We start from the raw sequence: 17,053 nt of genomic DNA, 5'->3' as shown, positions 1-17,053 counted from the left end.
TTGCTCGTTTTCGTCAGGTTTTGTGGTTATTTTGATAATGCTTTGGTCTGTGCTTTGTGAAGGAGCCCGTAAGGGGAGAGAGAACATCTGTGTCTGGCGGATCTGGATCGAGAGGTTCTGGTTCATACCGAACCCCTCTGAGGCCCAAGGCTCAATGCCTTCTGTCACAGTTTGAGGCTGGGCTGGCCACTAACAAATGACAGAGGGTCTCTATTAACCCCTCTCTCCTCCCAAAAAGGGAAAAAGAGAGAAAACAAGGGAGAGAGATTTTACAGTTTGGAAAGGAAAACTAAAACATCTTTAATGAAATTTTAACAATAAAAGACAAGAATAAGAATAAGGAAATAATGAAATATATACAATATGTACAAATAGATACACCACCAATACTGAACCCAACTCCTCCCACCCTGATGACGACACATCCCCACCACGCTGCAGGGCTGGCACTGGGGCAGTCCCAGGCTGGACTGGGCAGCAGACAGGGACGGGATGCAGGAGCTGGACTCAGGCACTGGATTCAGGGATGCACGGATCAGGATCGACAGACAGACAGACAGAGCCCTCCTCAGATGTCGGCCATCCAAGAAGAGAGTGAGACCCTCGTGACCCCTCAGCTTTACACTGACCATGACGTCCATGGGATGGAACACTCTGTGGGTCAGGTTTGAGTCAACTGTCTGGTTTGCTCCTCCCTATAGGTATGACCTTTTTTGTGCTTGTGACCCTTTTCACTTCCAGCACCCCAACACGGACCACAGGATTTAGCAGTGACCTTGGTCACTACAAGAACAAGTACAAGCCAGGGCCTCTCTGCATCCCATTCCTTGGTACGAGCTATACACATCAGGGGTTATCACTGCTGGGAGCAGTCACTGCCTGGAAAAACGTGCTGCTGTTTCAGAAATTGCCGTTAATTAGAGGAGACTGAACTGAAAAGTTAAAGCACTCAAACAGAATTAGTTCTGGTATAGCCCAAACCAGGACAAAGATCTAAGATAAATACCTCCCTGAGTGACAGCTCTCAACACCGGTTTCTGACCCAACTGGAGAAAGTTTGGATCCTGCCTTTGGATAAGGAACATAATACATCCCAGTACTTCCAGAAGGTTTATACGGCAGCAGTAAGGGCTGATCTGTGGGGATGGCAGGCAGAGCAATTAACTGAAGTCAGGCTTTAGTCCTTTAATGTAACTGAAGATAAAAGCAACAGATCACTACCCAAGGAGACTGCTGAAGTCGTTCACTGGGGTAAATCTGCAGAAATATCCCGTTCTTTAGGAAAATAAATTGCAATTTAAATTATTTCATTAGTTAAATGTAATTATTTAATACCCACCCAACGGTTAGAACGTTGATTCTTGCTTAGCTAGAAAAAATAGCTTACCTACCTATTCCACAGTCAATTTGTGACCAGGGTGATGAACACTGACTCAAAAAAACCCCAAACACCAACTCACATACCCACATAGCTCCCAGTTGACCCATATGTAATGAAATAACTTTAAATGAGCATGGATAGGAGGGTATCTGTCCCTCAAGTCAGTAAAACCGTGTGCTGACATAACAGAATTCCAGCAACCGTTTGGACCAGAACACTAGCTGACTTCTAACAGCAAAGAGAAGAGGTGATCAGACAGCTGAAACATTTTTTTGTGCTCTGATATAATGAAAGAATCTGTTCTCTCAGCCCGTACTAATTTAAACAGCTGGAGAAGAGAGATACAAAGCCTGGAGCCCAGGAAAAATCATGACAACTACACAAGTCTACACACATCAGTAGTATCAGACACCACTGTGGGAAACCACGGGGCAACATCCACATTCCTCTGTCAACAGATTTTAAAAGCCCTGGACGTTTTTCTATTTTATTCTATTGAAAAGAGCAATGTGCGTATTTTCCTCCTAGTTTTTGTACTACCTTGTACTAGAGAGCAAATGAGCAATCGGGTAAAGCTCCGCATAAACTCTAAGCAGTGAACCAAATCAAATTATCTAGAAACAAATGTCAGAACATGTTCTGGAACCAGATTTGTACACAACAAATTCAGTTCCAGATAAACCTGAACGGAATCACAACTGTATCAATACCAACTCGCTACCCACAAGACTGTAGAGCCCAAGTTTAAGGGTTCGGTTTTATCCCATATGAGCAACTTGAAATATAAAAATTATCTCAAGAATGTTATTTCCACAGAAAAGCTGGGTTTGGGTTTCGATACCTATAAACGTTTCAAAATTAAATAGATGAAAGTCTACATATACATATAAGACATAATTTGCTCACCACCCTGCCTTGGGAAAGAGGGAATCTTGTTAAGAGATGAAGTTGTGCTGCTGGGAAGTTCCTGTCCTTTCTGGAGAGACAATTGGCGGACAGCATTTTCACTGTCTTGTGGATCAACATAAATTTCTGCTGAAAAGGTGGTTTTTTCAGGCCTTTCTGTGGTTATCTGGGTGGTAGCATCAGAAGTGCTTTTCCCCATTTTTGCAGGAACTACAGAGTTGAAGGTATTTTTCAGACTACATCCCCCTGAACCCAGAACAGCGACTCGTGGGCTCTCACTGCTTTGCAGAAGCAGCTCTTGCCCTGCGGTGCTTGGAACAGAGGACAGCGCTAGGCAGGGACTTGCTGAAGACACTGGCACTGGGAAAGATGAAGATCTTGGATCTTCTGGAATAAGGTCACCCATTGGTAATTTAGAAACACATTCTACTAAAGTTTCTGGAGTTTTTAAAGACACTGGTTGAGTATTAACTTCAGGTTTATCCCAGGATCTCATCTCATTTTCAGTATTCACGTTGGTATGCGGCTCCGAGTGATTACACTTTGAGGAAAGAGTTATGTGGACACAAGACACAACTTTCTTAGTTGGTGATGAAGGAGATACAGACACGGTGGATAAATTCTCATCCACAGATGAGCGGCGAGACGTACCGATTTGCTCTCTCACAACCTCGTTCTGAACGAGAGGTACTTCATCAGAAGGACTTTTCTTCTCCTCTTCCAGCAACTTAACACGGCTCTTCAGCAAATCAGCCTCTACGGCTGGACCTGAGCCTTCTAAGCTCTCGTACAACTGGATGTGTCCAGGCGGGCTGCTCTTCTCCTGCTGGTAAGAGCTTATAGAACGAGGCTCATTAAAGCTATTCGTATCTCGACTGAATCTTGTATCGCAGTCAAGCCCCACAAGTCTGGCACTATGCCTGCCCAGTTCAGTCACATCTTGAGGCAGAACATCAGAATCTTTTCCACTAAGGGTCTGTCTTTTATCAGCAGGGATGCTTATGGAATCCTGATCTGACAAACAGTCTGTTTCTTGATCAGCTCCAACTCTGTTACTGTCAGCAGAGACAGGATGAAACCTGTCTTTCCCAGCAGGAAAAGCAATCTCATTAGACACCGAGCCAGCAAGCTTTGGACTTGAAGGAGGACAGGTCTTAGATCTTTCCCAAGGTTGGCTGCCATGGCTCTGTTCCTCACTGCTAGCAGAGTCAACCTCCAAAGGCATTACCCCATCAAGGCCATCTCTAGTGAGACTGCTGCTGAGTGCCATGGAAGTCAAAGGGGACTGCAAACGTTTTCGGGATGAAAAGGTGATCGAAGTAATTTGCTTGGCCATATCCTCATAACACTTTTCCATAGGCAGCCGCTTCTGAGCTGGCAGATGGGCTTCTCTTTGTACGTCAGAAGCAGCTGCAGACCTCACTGCATATGTGTCCCACTCCTTCTGCAGTGGGGGATGAAGTTCAACGACAGCATCAGAATGACGAGTTGCAACTGTTGGGTGTTGGTTGCAGACAGGCGTTTGAACGGCACTCGAAGTTTTAAACTCTTGCCTGCTGAAGGGGATGCAGTCAGAGGGATCAGCTCTGTGTAACGGCACGGCTTGTCGTAAGCTTGACTCCAAAAGGTCCTTAGTCCTGATGGCTGGTGTCTGCCTGTCAGATTGAAATCTTTTGTCACTTGGAGCTTTGTAATGCTCGATGTCCTGCTCCTGGTTACAGCTATATTCAGAAGCAGCTTCTGAAAGACACACGCATGGATCCTGAAAAATACAGAAGAATTCACATAGGTTATGGGGACAACCTCCTGCCCTCGCCAAAATCTGGATTGCAGCATTCAAAGACAGACCAGTGCTGTCAATAATCAAGAGTCTGTCATCACGCTTTCTCTGGAACTCATCTGTTAATGGAACTAACTAAAAAAATATCTTAAGTGCCAGCAAATTAGCTAACCTGGATTTGATGCTGTAACAAACAGCAGCAGTGACATCCATATAGAACCCTTTAGTTTTGTGAACTACAAAGTTGTAACTCTGTTAAACAGGCTAAGTCGTAAATACCTCCTCAACGCCACCCCACTCACTGGAAAAGAAGAACAAAGCTGTCTTCCTTTCTATCAGTTTGCTTCAGACACAGCTGGACATTTGTTAAACCCAGTTCATCACATGCTAGGAATAACTATCTTTTGAACAAATATTCACGATCTAAATTCACTAAGTTCAAAGGGATTTAGAGCGACACACACATCTGGCTAAATCTTTGCGATTTCAGTGATAATTTTATTAATTAAGAAGACAGCCAATTAGCCATACGAAATCACAGAAACACTTTGGTTGGAAGAGACCTCTGGAAGTCTCTAGCCTGACCTCTCGCTCACAGAAGGGCTAACTCCACCATTGGAACAGGTTGCTCAGGGCCTGGGCCCATCAAGTTTCAAAAATCTCCAAGGACGGAGATCTTGTGTCCAATTTAACCACTCGTGATCTGTAAATTGCTGACGAAGGGCGTCCCTTCATAGCTCCTTGGAAGAACAAAACAACACCGAAACTCACGTTTACTCCCAGCTGGAAGTACTCAAACCGTAACCAAGTATGTGATGTTCAGTTCTGGTGACCTCCGAGCAATCAGGTAACAGACACACACTAAAACTCTTCTGGTTTGGACCAGAATCCAAACACACTCCACGTTATCAAAGCACTACAGTACGTGACATTTTAGGGTTACAGGGATACCTCTGCACCTGATGTTTTGCTGTGCCATAACTATCACTCTATGAAAGAGAACTTGATGTAAAAGTTTTTCCCTTGCACTTGAGTTGTTTCATTCTAGCGCTTGTGAAGCAGAACTAAAATGAAAGGAACTCAGTTACCTGGGAACAAGTGGGAAGAAAAGAAAGCTGTTCTTCACAAAGCGTGAGAAAATATTTCATTAGAAAAGCTTTAATTTTCCATAATTGACTTTTCTCTTTTCCCCTAAAACAAGGATGCCAATTTCCCTCTCAGACAAGAGCTGTAATAAATCTTTTGATTTTTATGGTCACCACCCACTGCTGACAGTAATTAAAAAATGACTGAAAACAATCAGAGCTTTGATTTGGTCTTTAAGGTAAAGGATAACTTGTACAAACTTCCCAATTCTCAGGTGCAGATCATTTTCATTCTCCCATCAAAACAGGCACGTTTGCCACAAATACTATTTTTTTGTTTGCAAAGCCGGGACAGTGCTGCAAGAAGAAGGAGAAGGTATTCCTAGCAACAGATAAGACACTGGTCCCACCAAAACCGAGGAAGTTCACTGCCAGTTATTTTTAAAATGATTTTATGAGCAAAGACAAGTTGCATTTACACCCTTGTCTGACCATGCAAATTGTCCCACATCTGTATCGCCCCCCCTCCAGTATCAGGGCCACGACTCTGCTATTTGACTGCAGGTATTCAGGCATCTCTGGCATGTACTTTACACACCAGTATAAAATGCTGTGGCTTAAGTTACCTTACCTCATTTAGGAAACGGAAACTAATACTTCACTTAAGTACTAACTTCTGTCCTGGTTTCTCTGCCTGATTTCACTACCCCTTCCCATTTTCAGCACGCTCTCCAGTCCTCGTTGCTTCATCTTCTCCTGTATCTCAAGCCCCATTCCACCATCAAAAAAAAAAAAAAATCCCAGCAGCAACAATCGACAGCAATTTATCACAGCAGGTAAATAACATTAAAGCAACGTATGCTAGAGCCCCTCAGCAGAATCAGAGAAAAAAGGAAAACTCCACGCCCGACTCTGAGCACACTCATCAGCTGGTGTTGCCTTTCAGCTGCCCCTTAATGAGGCAGATTACTGACACTGCAGTTCACTGGAAAATTCCCAGGGCTACAGCACCTGCTCCCTAAGGAACCTACACCTTCCGCTGGCCTCTCAAAGTGCAACCCGATTTCTCGACACACCGTTTGCAGACAAAGCACTAAATACACCATAGAGAGATAAAGGTATGAAGGGTCAGCAAATGACTCTTGGTGCTTGCCAAGCAAAGCAGAAATTAACGTGTCTAAATACTCAATGAAGTTTGGATATTCCAAACTCTTCTTTCCACTCAGTACAAGCAGCAGATACTAACGAGGCACAGTCACTGTCTGCAGAGGTTTACTGAGATCAAGACAGACAAGCAAAGCGTGATCCTCTCTCTCCGACTGGCTCACCACCCTCACCTCCCCACTTTCTGCAACTCCCCGTGCATGTGGAGGGATCAGGAGGGAGGGATGGACAGGACCTTTGCTTCCAAGACTTTTCTCATCGCAGCAGAAGCTCCTCAATGCTGACAGTCGATCTTTGCAGCAACTTACCTGACTGGCCTAAGGAGAAGGTAGTTTGGAAGAAAAGAAATGCAAACACCTCTAGAGTAAAGATCACACTACAAACGAGTGAAGAAGACATCACGCTCCCAGATGCATGCAGAAAACCTGTTACTCCAAGAGCGCAGAGAAAGCCTTGCAAGTTCAACTGGGAAAAGTTACCCCGCAGTAATTTATTACTGTCAGCATCGATGAAACAACTGCAACAGATTGTGCCCTGAAGCAAATTAAGGCAACCACTCACCTGATCTGTTAACACTGCACCTCCAACAGAACAATGGGGCACCAACCTTTGGAAGCAGCTGTATCGATTCTAGAGACATGAACATTTATCTACACACCAAGATTCCCCTCACTTAGACACGCACTAACCAAACCAGGTTATCACACAGTGAGTGCCGTTCCTGACAGAAGACACCACACCACGCTTCACACACCATGCTGGAGAGCAGCTCCCTCTTACATTATTTCACCCCGATTCTTTTTGACGGGCCAGTTTAGTGTCACGGGTAGTGTCATGGTTAGTGAGCACTGGAAAGGGACAAGACAAGAGACAAGTAATTTCATCAGCATCCAAACCTTACATCCAAATCATCAGAGATCATGTTAGTGTCTGTGAAACTATAGCCCACCAGTCTTCTTTAGAGAGAACTTAAGTGTGGACATCATTTTATTAATCCATCAGCATCTGCACTTCCTTAATTTCAATGGTATTTAAAATTACAATACTTCCATTGAGGTGCAGAGAGCAAATCGGAGAGAAACACACTGCCATGGAGAGGGGCCAGAAAAGGTTATTTTTTTTTTTTTTTTAAATAAAATTAAAAAAAAAATCTAGGCTATATTTATTTTTTCCTACTGACTGGAACAACTGTGGAAACAGCAGAGTGTATTTCACTAATGAAGTGCAACACAGGTCCCTGGATGATTACATCCTCAGCAGCCAGTTGGAATTTGGAAATAAAAATCAGTCAAAGACATTTCTGGTGTAAGTCACAAAGTATAAACAAGAAATACAGAGCAGATTCTCCATCCTTTCTACATCCCAGCTGTCACCAGCACTAAACTACTTCGGCAAGGTCTGGATTAGTATTCCAAAGCAGCACTTTTCTGTGGCTTTACCTATTCTAAGCAAGTAAACTAGTTCATTTGGCTTCCCGTATTTCCTGTAGCCAAGAGGGACAACAAGGGATTGTAGAAGAACGCAAGGACACAGAGCAGCCCTGTGCCAGGGTAGGGGTGCTCCGGACACAATCTCCTCCCTAAACCGCATACCAGTTCAACGGCTTGAAGGAATACACAGCAACTCCTACTACTGAAAGCAAGCACAGAAGTTGCTATAAACTCATCTTCCCAAGCCTTTCACATGTTTTATTGTGCTTGTTATGTGTCATCTTTCCAAAAAAGATCTGTATGGCATATGATCCACAAGAGATTGCAGTGCAAATTTATAGCTACAACTCTGTGAACTTCCTGAAAAAGTGAGAAAGTACAAGGAGTGGAAAAATACAGCACACAGTGGAAGAACACAGTATACAAAGGGGGAACGCTCCTATGGCACCCACAAAAATACAAGTGGGGTAATAAGGTCCTCGATTTAGAAGGAAAATGCTTAGGTTTAATATGCTCAAACTGTACTGAACATCTAACGGCAAGTCAAACCCCTCAATCTCAACTGGGGGACCAAAACAGATGTACGTGTCCAAATGGCACACGAAGGTGGCTCAGTTTGAAAACAATGCTCCTGGAACAGCAGACCACATACAAGTCTTTGCCTTTTCCCCGTTATTCTCTAAATTCTTCCTATCTGGAAACAATCTAATGATTTGAGTGGAAGAACAGTAACAGGGCTGATTTCTGGAGCCTAGGATTGACTTTTCAGATGTTTTTCCTAAAAATCCCAGCAAACATCATGTGGTTCATGGCTCTCTGTGACTGAAGAGCAACACCCATCCGAGGGTTAAACTCCTCAAGCCTCAAAAGAGGAAAGACTCTACTGCCAGCTTACCTGCTAAGTCGAAAACCAGACCTCTAGAGCCACACCAGCATCGACACATGTAGGAATCATTCATCAAACAGTGACCTATCTATAGGAAGGTCTTGGCAACTCTCTGCCTCCCTTCATAACAAACAAGTGGATAGAAGAGGGCCATCAGTTTATCTTGTGTTTCACAACACCCATCTCTGGACAATCTGAAATGTCACCTTTCTTGGGCCCCTTCACAAAGCATTTGCAGTTAATAAATCCGCAGCCTTTGTCTCCTTTCCCTCCTGAAGGAGCCAAATGCACCTTCTCTTTCCAGGAATGGCCAATTAAAACCTTTAGGAAGAGTCAGTATGGAATTTAGGGAAAAAAACACAACCTTTATGTCAAGAGTTCCATGTTTGCCATCTATTCCTAAGCATTTCTGCCAAGCTTTAGTGTTTATTAGAAAAGCATGACAGCGTGAGCAGAGTATTTCTCTCCTTGTGTAACCAAAGAGCTATAAAACCGACAGGAAGGCTCCACAAACGAAGCGTACAGAAAACAGATTCACTACGCAAGGTCTGTCAGTTTTACAGCAGAGAAAGCAAAGAAAACACAATTCCGAGTTACACTCACCAGCATTGCTTGCTATTAGAGATACGTCTTCAAAATTAAACTTTCATATTGAACGTTCCCTTTTTGGGGCCACTATTCAGCTGAGCACTCGAGCACGTGTTTGGAACCCATTTATGTGCATCTGTCCCAATCACCTCCTCAAACACTCTGCTCAGCTGCAACTTGAGAATTCATTATGATGCTGCTTTTTTAGAGCGTCTGTTAGCACATCACCAGTGACAAACCGCCATCAAACAGATACTCGACTAGCTCAAAAGATGGAACAATCTTTAGAATAAAAAGATCACTGAGAAAAACTCTCCCAAGCTGTCCTGCTCCTTCCTGCAGGGAACAATAAAATATCACAGTGGTACGGTATATTTCTCGAGTTGTCACCTACAGAAACGAGAGGCAGAGTCTAAACTCTCCAAAAAGAGCACTCATCAGAAGCTGCACCAGAAGCACTAAATAAAGCTGACGGTCTGACGAAGGAATTTTTGACTTGAATGCTAGAACAGTTTGTCTCTCTCAGTCTTTAAAGTTTAGTAGAAGGAAAATATCTTCTCATCATCTTTGTTCTGTTCGTTTTAAGTCAGTGCGTGGCCAGCTTTGCTCTATAAATTCAACAGGTACTTTACAGGCCAGTTTCCATTAAATTCATAGTAAATCATTTTGTCAGCAACAAAACTGGCCGCATTTTGTTTTTCAGTTAAATAGTTTTCAACGATCTGTATTTTTCAGTAACATATTCTTTTGCTTGCAGGTAAAAATACATTTGTCATAAGTATAACAAAAGCCACCTTCATTCTGCAAATTCAAAACCATTTTTTAATCTCAAATTAAAGCCATTGTAGAGCAAAAACATTTTCAAGATCAAAGCAGAAAGTGTTGTCGTTGACCTAAAGCAATTCCTTACAATCTTGGCTTGCAAAACTATGATTAATTTTTTGTTACTCTAAACTGGGATAATTCGTGGCTGACACTGAACCACATAAAGGTAAAAGTAACACGTTAGGGACAAAGCTGTGCTCTAACAAAATCTAGAAGTTGGGGGGAAAAAAGGCTTCAGGGCCTCTAGTTTCTGTTGAGTAGATTGAAGCAAAAATGTATTTGTTTTGTTTTTCTTTTTTAAGAATGGTCTGAACTTCTAAGCATAAATCAAATTGTTTAAATACTTTTTTTTTCCCCCCAGGCTCTCCAGTCAAAGATCACATCTATACATGAAAAACCAAAAAGTTTCATCTGTTGTTTTTATGAACCTGATGTCTACATTACCAACACTGTTCATGCCCAAGAAACTACAAACACAAACACCAACTACTCTTAAATCTCCCTGTCCTTATCTTGACCCACGAGCCTGTTGTTATAGTTTTCTCTCCCCTGTCCAGCTGAGGAGGGGGAGTGAGAGAGCAGCTTTGGTGGGTACCCAGCATCCAGCCAGGGTCAACCCACCACAACAGTCAACACGAGAGAGGAACAATTTACTCCCTTCCTCCCTGAAGCACCCTTTCAAAAATAAATCTACAACTCCTTTGCAAGCCTTTCAGAACACAGGGGAAGTAACACAACAAACACTGCTATTACCCAGACGATATCGCATTGTACAGAAACTTCTTCCACAGGAGGAGGAGTTTACACGGCACCATCAGCCCATGCATAAATATTTTGTGAAAAGCACAACTCGGGAAGCCCATCAAGAACCGTGAGCTGTGTGCGCTTTCTCACCACAAAAACACCAGTTCTTCCATCACAGCATCACTGACCTCATCTCTGTCCTTCACCCCTTCCTTCAGAACATCATCAGCTGTGTGCCACCTCCCTACACCCCAAACCCTTGCCCAAGATATCTAACTACTCTCTGGGGAAAAAACCAAAAAAACCTGCAACCGCACGTGCCACGGCTGGTCCTAAAACACACGTAGGAACCGACTAAGCCAAAACAAGCGTCTCCACTACACAGAGCTCTCATTCGTTTGCATCACCAATCTTCAAAATATACTGCAGGAATATTATTCATCATTTTAAGATGCCAGGCAAGACAGTAGCAGTTATCTCCCACTTCAAAACTTTTCTCCAGAGCAGCTGGTTTCTGTATTTTGTACCTTGGATGGCGCAGATTTCTTGGCACGCAGAAGCAGCTCTGCCTTTATTTCCTCTATTCTGTGTTGGTCCTCTTCATTCAAGTCTGACACAGATTCCTCAGACTGGCTGGCCAGTTTTAGCTTCACCCATGCTACGCAAAGAACATAAACCAGAAAGCAGGTCCCTTTTCATTTGCTTACATCATGTATGGAAACAGTTTTGTAACTTAAAATCAAAACTTCGCTATGCATTTCTAGCTACCGTGACTGAGGGAACAAAGACCACCAACAAAAACCAGAGCTCCTGGACTGACCAGGAATACAATTCAAAACGGGCCTTTTGAATGTTTCTTTGGAAAGATGGATCCAAGACCCATTGCCTGATTCTGTCATCTTTACAGTCTCCGACTCGACACTCTTTCAAGCAATCCCTTCCCAAATTCTTAACCTAGCACATGCCCAATAGCTATGTGGACACAACGCTTTCTCAGGTCAATGTTAGACAAAAAGTATTCAAACTGGAAAAGTCCAATTCTATCCCATTCTATCCTACTACATAAGATGAGTAAAAACCATTGAACATTTAAGCCCTGTCCCATTAAAGCTTATATTAATAATACAGTATCACCTAAACTCCTTTAAAATCAGGGGAACAGACTCAGATGACCTCAGATGTCCCCTTACATCCATGCCCCTTCATTTCAAAGCAACCCCTTAAACATATACTTAAGTAAAGACTTGATAAAACACAAGTGAGACATATTATTACCTCGTGATCTCCTCTCCTCTTCGTCTGCACTCTTCAGAATTTGTGTTGTGTGTATCACAGGCGATCCGCTTCTCAGAAGGTTTTTGACACGGGCAGCTAGTGAATCCCCACTGCTACTGTCCTCGCTCTCTCATGTGCCTCCTGCCTTCCTTCCCCCTACACTAGCTTTAGACAACACGCTCTGGAAGCCTCCCGTGACACCGGGGACGCTGCCTAGAGGCTCCGAGGAAGAAGGATTCCCCAACTCTGATGTTCTTCCAGTGCTGGCTTCACTACTTGCCTTGCTTTGTGCAAGACCCACAAACCCAGGCTGATTTCGGTCTGTAGTTACACTGCTACAGCCTTCTGGCTCAGACCTTCCTACAGATTTTCCTGGCCTAAACTCTCTGGTTATTTCCTTCATCATCTCTTCGCTACGGTGCAAACTGACATCAAAGGAATCTTCCCATCTTAAACCGCACGCGTTGTAATTCGGAGGCTTTATTACCGACCCCTCTTCTTGCAGACTGCTTTGGGCCGTAGTCTCATCCCGGGACAGTATCTTCTGAAACTGAGGGACGCTGTCTTTCACTAACCTGGAACCTTCAGGGCCATCCTCCTTTCTAATCAGCGCTGGGGAAGACTCACCAGTGTCTCTAGAAGAGGTGCTGGAAAAGACAGGATCACCCCCCCTGCCGGCTATATCCTGTACCGCTGCCAAAAGCTTACGTATTTCTTGCAATGCACTGGATCCAACCAAAGAATCACTTTCTCGACCCTTATTTCTGTTACTACCCACACTGGCAGTTCGTGATCCTCTGGCAACTTCCATTTCACTTTTAACTCCAGCCAAACTACTGGCAGTCCATCTCTGCAGGCTGCTATTCCCATCTTTTGGCTCATTTTTAGCTAGCAGATCCTGAGCACGTTCTGCAAAAAGCATGAGACCCTCTCCGTCAGAATGGCAGTCAGGTGAAACAGACTGCAGCTGCTGGTTTGGTTCAGCTAGTTTGGAGACAGCAGAACACTCGGCCTCCTGTCGCGTGGAAAGCGGAGTGGTCGTCTCCAGTTCATGGCATGACATACTGCACAGGCTCACTGGTTTGTCTCTGAAAGATCTTGAGAAGCGGGGAGAGAGTTCATGGGGTGACAGAGTATCTGAGCCACCTTCTGAATTCATTGGTATAGACATACTGTGAGTGGAAGCGCCCAAGTTAAAACTTGTTTGCGTAATTTCAGCTGCTGACAGCAATTTACCTACGAAGAAACAGAAGATTCATTAAGCTTGGGGCTCCAGAAAACAGCTGCATCAGTAAACACTACTTCTTGTACTAGAGGAATTCAAATATTTGAAAACATTTAGGAAACTGTTTTAGAATAAGGCTTGAGCTAAGACTGCACGAGCAAGAAGTGTGACACCTCAGAGGAGACTGGTAAGCTTCAGCCTCACCCATCTAAAATGACATGTTGCCAATGGCAAGGAGAACACAAACGTTTGGTTTAAAAACCTTTTTCCTCCCCAAGTGATTGCTGCACAGAAAACATGATCGGATTTGGAAAGTCAAGCTAGGCAGCAGGGAAGTTCCTCGCCATGAGCAAGTCTTCAAGGGAAATAGTTGGGAACCCTTTTGTCAGAGCTGGTTAAAAACCACAAAACAGCTTCGGTGGCATTGCTGCAGGGAATAAACTCGTACTGGCCAGGGAGTGCCATCCCTTTCTGCTGTTTACAGCTCTGTGAGGAAACACAGGCAGTCTCATATAGAACTGCCCATCTACTCAGTGGCCTGCCATGAACACATTTCAGCAGCACCTCAAAAGCTCCCTGGCCATGAAACCGTTTCTGGATACAATCTACTGTGCTGCTTTAAGTCTATAAAACGTAGGGTACTCAAGTGTACAAATCTACGTACAGCCAAGACTTAGTTTTACTAGCGCAGCTACAGCACTAAACCCCTTCTTAGTAAAGACAGGATAAAACCCACGTCTTTTTCCCTTTTCCGTAAGTACAGAACAAATACACACAAGCGCTCTTGGCATCGGTATACCACACACATATATACATATTGCTGCCCAAGTATAACTTCATTAACATTAAACAAAGCAGTTAGTTTAGAGAAGCCAAACGAAAACCATACTCAAAACCTAAAACTCTGTGATATACCAGAGAAAAACGTTCCGATGAGACCACCTCTCTGTGCAACATCCAGGAGATTGGCAGTTCAGACACACGCAGCAGCATTAACATCTTTTGAAAGCTGGAGGAGTCTCGTGGGGGTAAAAGCCTACCCAAGGCTGTCTAGGATCTCCTGAGAAAGGAATTTCCTCCCTTTTAGCAGAGCATCTAAGTTGACATACAGACATTATATGCCGAAAAAAAGACCCAAAATTTGCCTTGACTGGACTTAATTTCAACTCATCTATACTACGTCTTAAGCTAACCAACAAAGTGAAATATATTACATTATAGATCTTAGCCAGCTCTATTGCCTAAGATTTTATTATCATCTTACATATTAATAGCCATATATGTGACCTAATCTCCTTCACATTGCAGTGATTTATGCAACCAGAATTCCTCAGAACTAGGCCTGCAGAGCAGCCGAATTACAGCCATAAAACCCAGGAGGTAACAGACAACCTTTACATCTCATCAATCTCATTTAAAATATCCTCCCTACAATATTTATATTTCTTTCAACACGTATTTGCAAAGACAACTGAGAGAAGAGTGCTTCTAAAACACAGTTCCAAAGGCCTAATGATTATAGGAGTCATCTTGTGAGGGGAACAGCCACTTACTCAGAAGATAATTACGTGTTTATCACTAACATAAATCTGCATTTAATTTTCTCTAACAAGACTCAACAGCTATTAGAAGAGTTAACATGGCTGACACAATCTGCCCTCCGTTCTCACCAACCACCCTAAAATGGGGAAGGGAGGAAAGAAATCTGCGTTAGCCAAATTAGACACAAAGGAGGAAAGGTATATGCAGAGGCCTTGAAAATCCTTTATGAGGAATATACAAAGAATCAAGAATTTATGCCTTAGATACTGGAACAAAGTGAACAAGCAAAATGAGTATTTATAGGAAAAAAAAGGCAATTTGATTTGCTAAGGAGTTCTGTGTTGCTTTTGCTATTCTTGCAGATCCGTGGGTGTGTGAAGTTCATCTCTTTCTCCTGCAGCCTAGCATTTCCTTAGTCAGCAGTTGAGTCTCAACCTCATGTTCGGATCATTATAACCTGATCTTTTGAAAGAATCTGGAAGATCAGAAATGGCTTATCAATGCTCTGCTAAAAGAGCTATTGCCGATTGATTTACAAGTCTTGGCTCAAACAGATTGCACTTTTTATCACTAATACTATGTCCTGTTCTTGTGTCCTTTATGTTCCACCACCATCAGCTGCCAACCTTTACATTTCTCCTGCATTGTTACCACGATACTATCATCTATACTTGGAAACCCCCTCCCCAAAAAATCTTTCCCATGTCCAACCCCTCCTTTGCCTGTGTTAAATATAATCTAAAAGTTACTTTTTCCCCCTCTGTATTTACGATAAGCTGAACTAGTACCAGTAGCACAGAGCAGCATGAAACCACTTCATTTAGTCTGTAGCGATGCAGACCCTACCAGAGTCTCCTAAAAGAACAGTGAACAAGAACAACTCATGGCCACTCAGGAAAAAAGGTTTGCGTTCTGTCATGACACCAGGTCACTTTATCCTACCTTAAGGGAATAAAATCCATTTCTGATTGCTGGAGAAGTGTCTCATCCGGAACTCTTTGGCCTCGTGTTGAAGACATCAGCAGTGGAAGACAGGGAGAGAACTGATCTGTTAAAAACAACAATAACACAGCAATAAAAGCTTGCCAGGCAATCCCTCTTCAAACTGCTCTGCCAACTAATACAGCCTTCAAAGTTCAAAACCATGCCAATTGCAGCGAAAACGATGTAATCCCATCACTGAAATCCTCGGCTGAGGCACGCTCCCTCATGTACTCAGTTCAGCTTAGCACCCATCAAACTCGTGTTTCTTCTCGTCGACCTCAAAACACGACATGACACCGACATCTCTGACTCACCCTCGCACCCTTAACTCCCTTCTGCGCACACCCCCGTCCTTGCCCGCTCACCAGTCAGCGCCTCCCCTTGTGATTTCCGCGCAGCCTGTGTACATCAGAGAATGCCCACAGCGCTTCCACCCAGCTCACCATGCGCTTCTCTAAAACCCACGAATCCCCACCGATGCCTTTCCCAGTATCCAGTTTTCCCTACATTTGATGACAGAGGAGGTAGACAGGTTTTTTCATAGGTAATAATAAAACTCAGTCATCACAGTTATACTAGCAGCCCTGTCTACTACCGTAGCAATAAATTTTAGCTCCTATCACATCTTTCTTTGTTCTTTCAGGTAGTTGGGACTTTGTTTTCAGTTTACTGCTTACAGAAACAAAACAAAATGTTTTATACCACAAGAATAAAACCAACGATAAGCTGGTATCTGTTAAGGTAAAAGACTACTTTCAGGTTTGATGGATGCAAAAAAAAATGCTTCCAGTGCTTTGATAAGTAAGCTTTTTTTAAAGCCAAAAAACCAGTTTCTCATCACAAGTATGACTTTCAGACCCAGAATTCACATTCATTTCATTTAGGCTCACTAGATTCCAACCACCTCAGACAAGCTATACTCTGCATCACTTACAGAAGCATAATCACATCAGATAAGATGACCATCACACACAAATAAATCCAGTTTACATTACGTCAGCTCTACCCTGAGGCCTTCTACAGCCTGTGTCATGTCACCTGATGAGTGGTATCCAACCACAAGATGACCTTTCCGATTCATTTTTAATTTAATACTTCCAATCAACGCTTTTAAAATTACTTTAGAACAATACGTAGTGAGAGGATAATTATATGGATAGAAATAATTCTGCATCACCCAGCAAAGCCGCCTCAAAAGTTGGATGCCCCCTAGTCCCACCTCAGCAGCAGCTACAAAA

The 17,053-nt window shown here is 43.2% G+C and overlaps 1 protein-coding gene across 1 annotated transcript; it reads right to left on the bottom strand.

Moving 5' to 3' along the window:
• Positions 1-993: 993 nt before the first annotated feature.
• LOC147415733 (uncharacterized) lies at positions 994-16,107 on the bottom strand. Its single transcript, XM_086464875.1, has 5 exons — positions 16,064-16,107; positions 12,773-13,161; positions 11,317-11,447; positions 2,288-4,049; positions 994-1,136 (listed from the first exon to the last, which is right to left on the bottom strand). The coding sequence occupies exons 1-5, from the start codon at positions 16,105-16,107 to the stop codon at positions 994-996; spliced, it is 2,469 nt and encodes an 822-aa protein (XP_086321001.1).
• Positions 16,108-17,053: the final 946 nt, after the last annotated feature.

This window comes from Leptosomus discolor, chromosome 4 (assembly GCF_034619465.1).
Source record: "Leptosomus discolor isolate bLepDis1 chromosome 4, bLepDis1.hap2, whole genome shotgun sequence".
Taxonomy (NCBI): domain Eukaryota; kingdom Metazoa; phylum Chordata; class Aves; order Leptosomiformes; family Leptosomidae; genus Leptosomus; species Leptosomus discolor.
This window is presented reverse-complemented; position numbering and strand designations above follow the sequence as displayed.

Coding starts and splice junctions, on each gene's coding strand:
- LOC147415733 (XM_086464875.1), bottom strand. CDS start 16,107: ATGTCGTGTTTTGAGGTCGACGAGAAGAAACACGAGTTTGATGG. Junction 13,162..16,063: donor AAGAAACACGAGTTTGATGG/GTGCTAAGCTGA, acceptor CCGCTTCTCAAG/ATCTTTCAGAGACAAACCAG. Junction 4,050..11,316: donor AGAAATCTGCGCCATCCAAG/GTACAAAATACA, acceptor TGTATTTTTCAG/GATCCATGCGTGTGTCTTTC.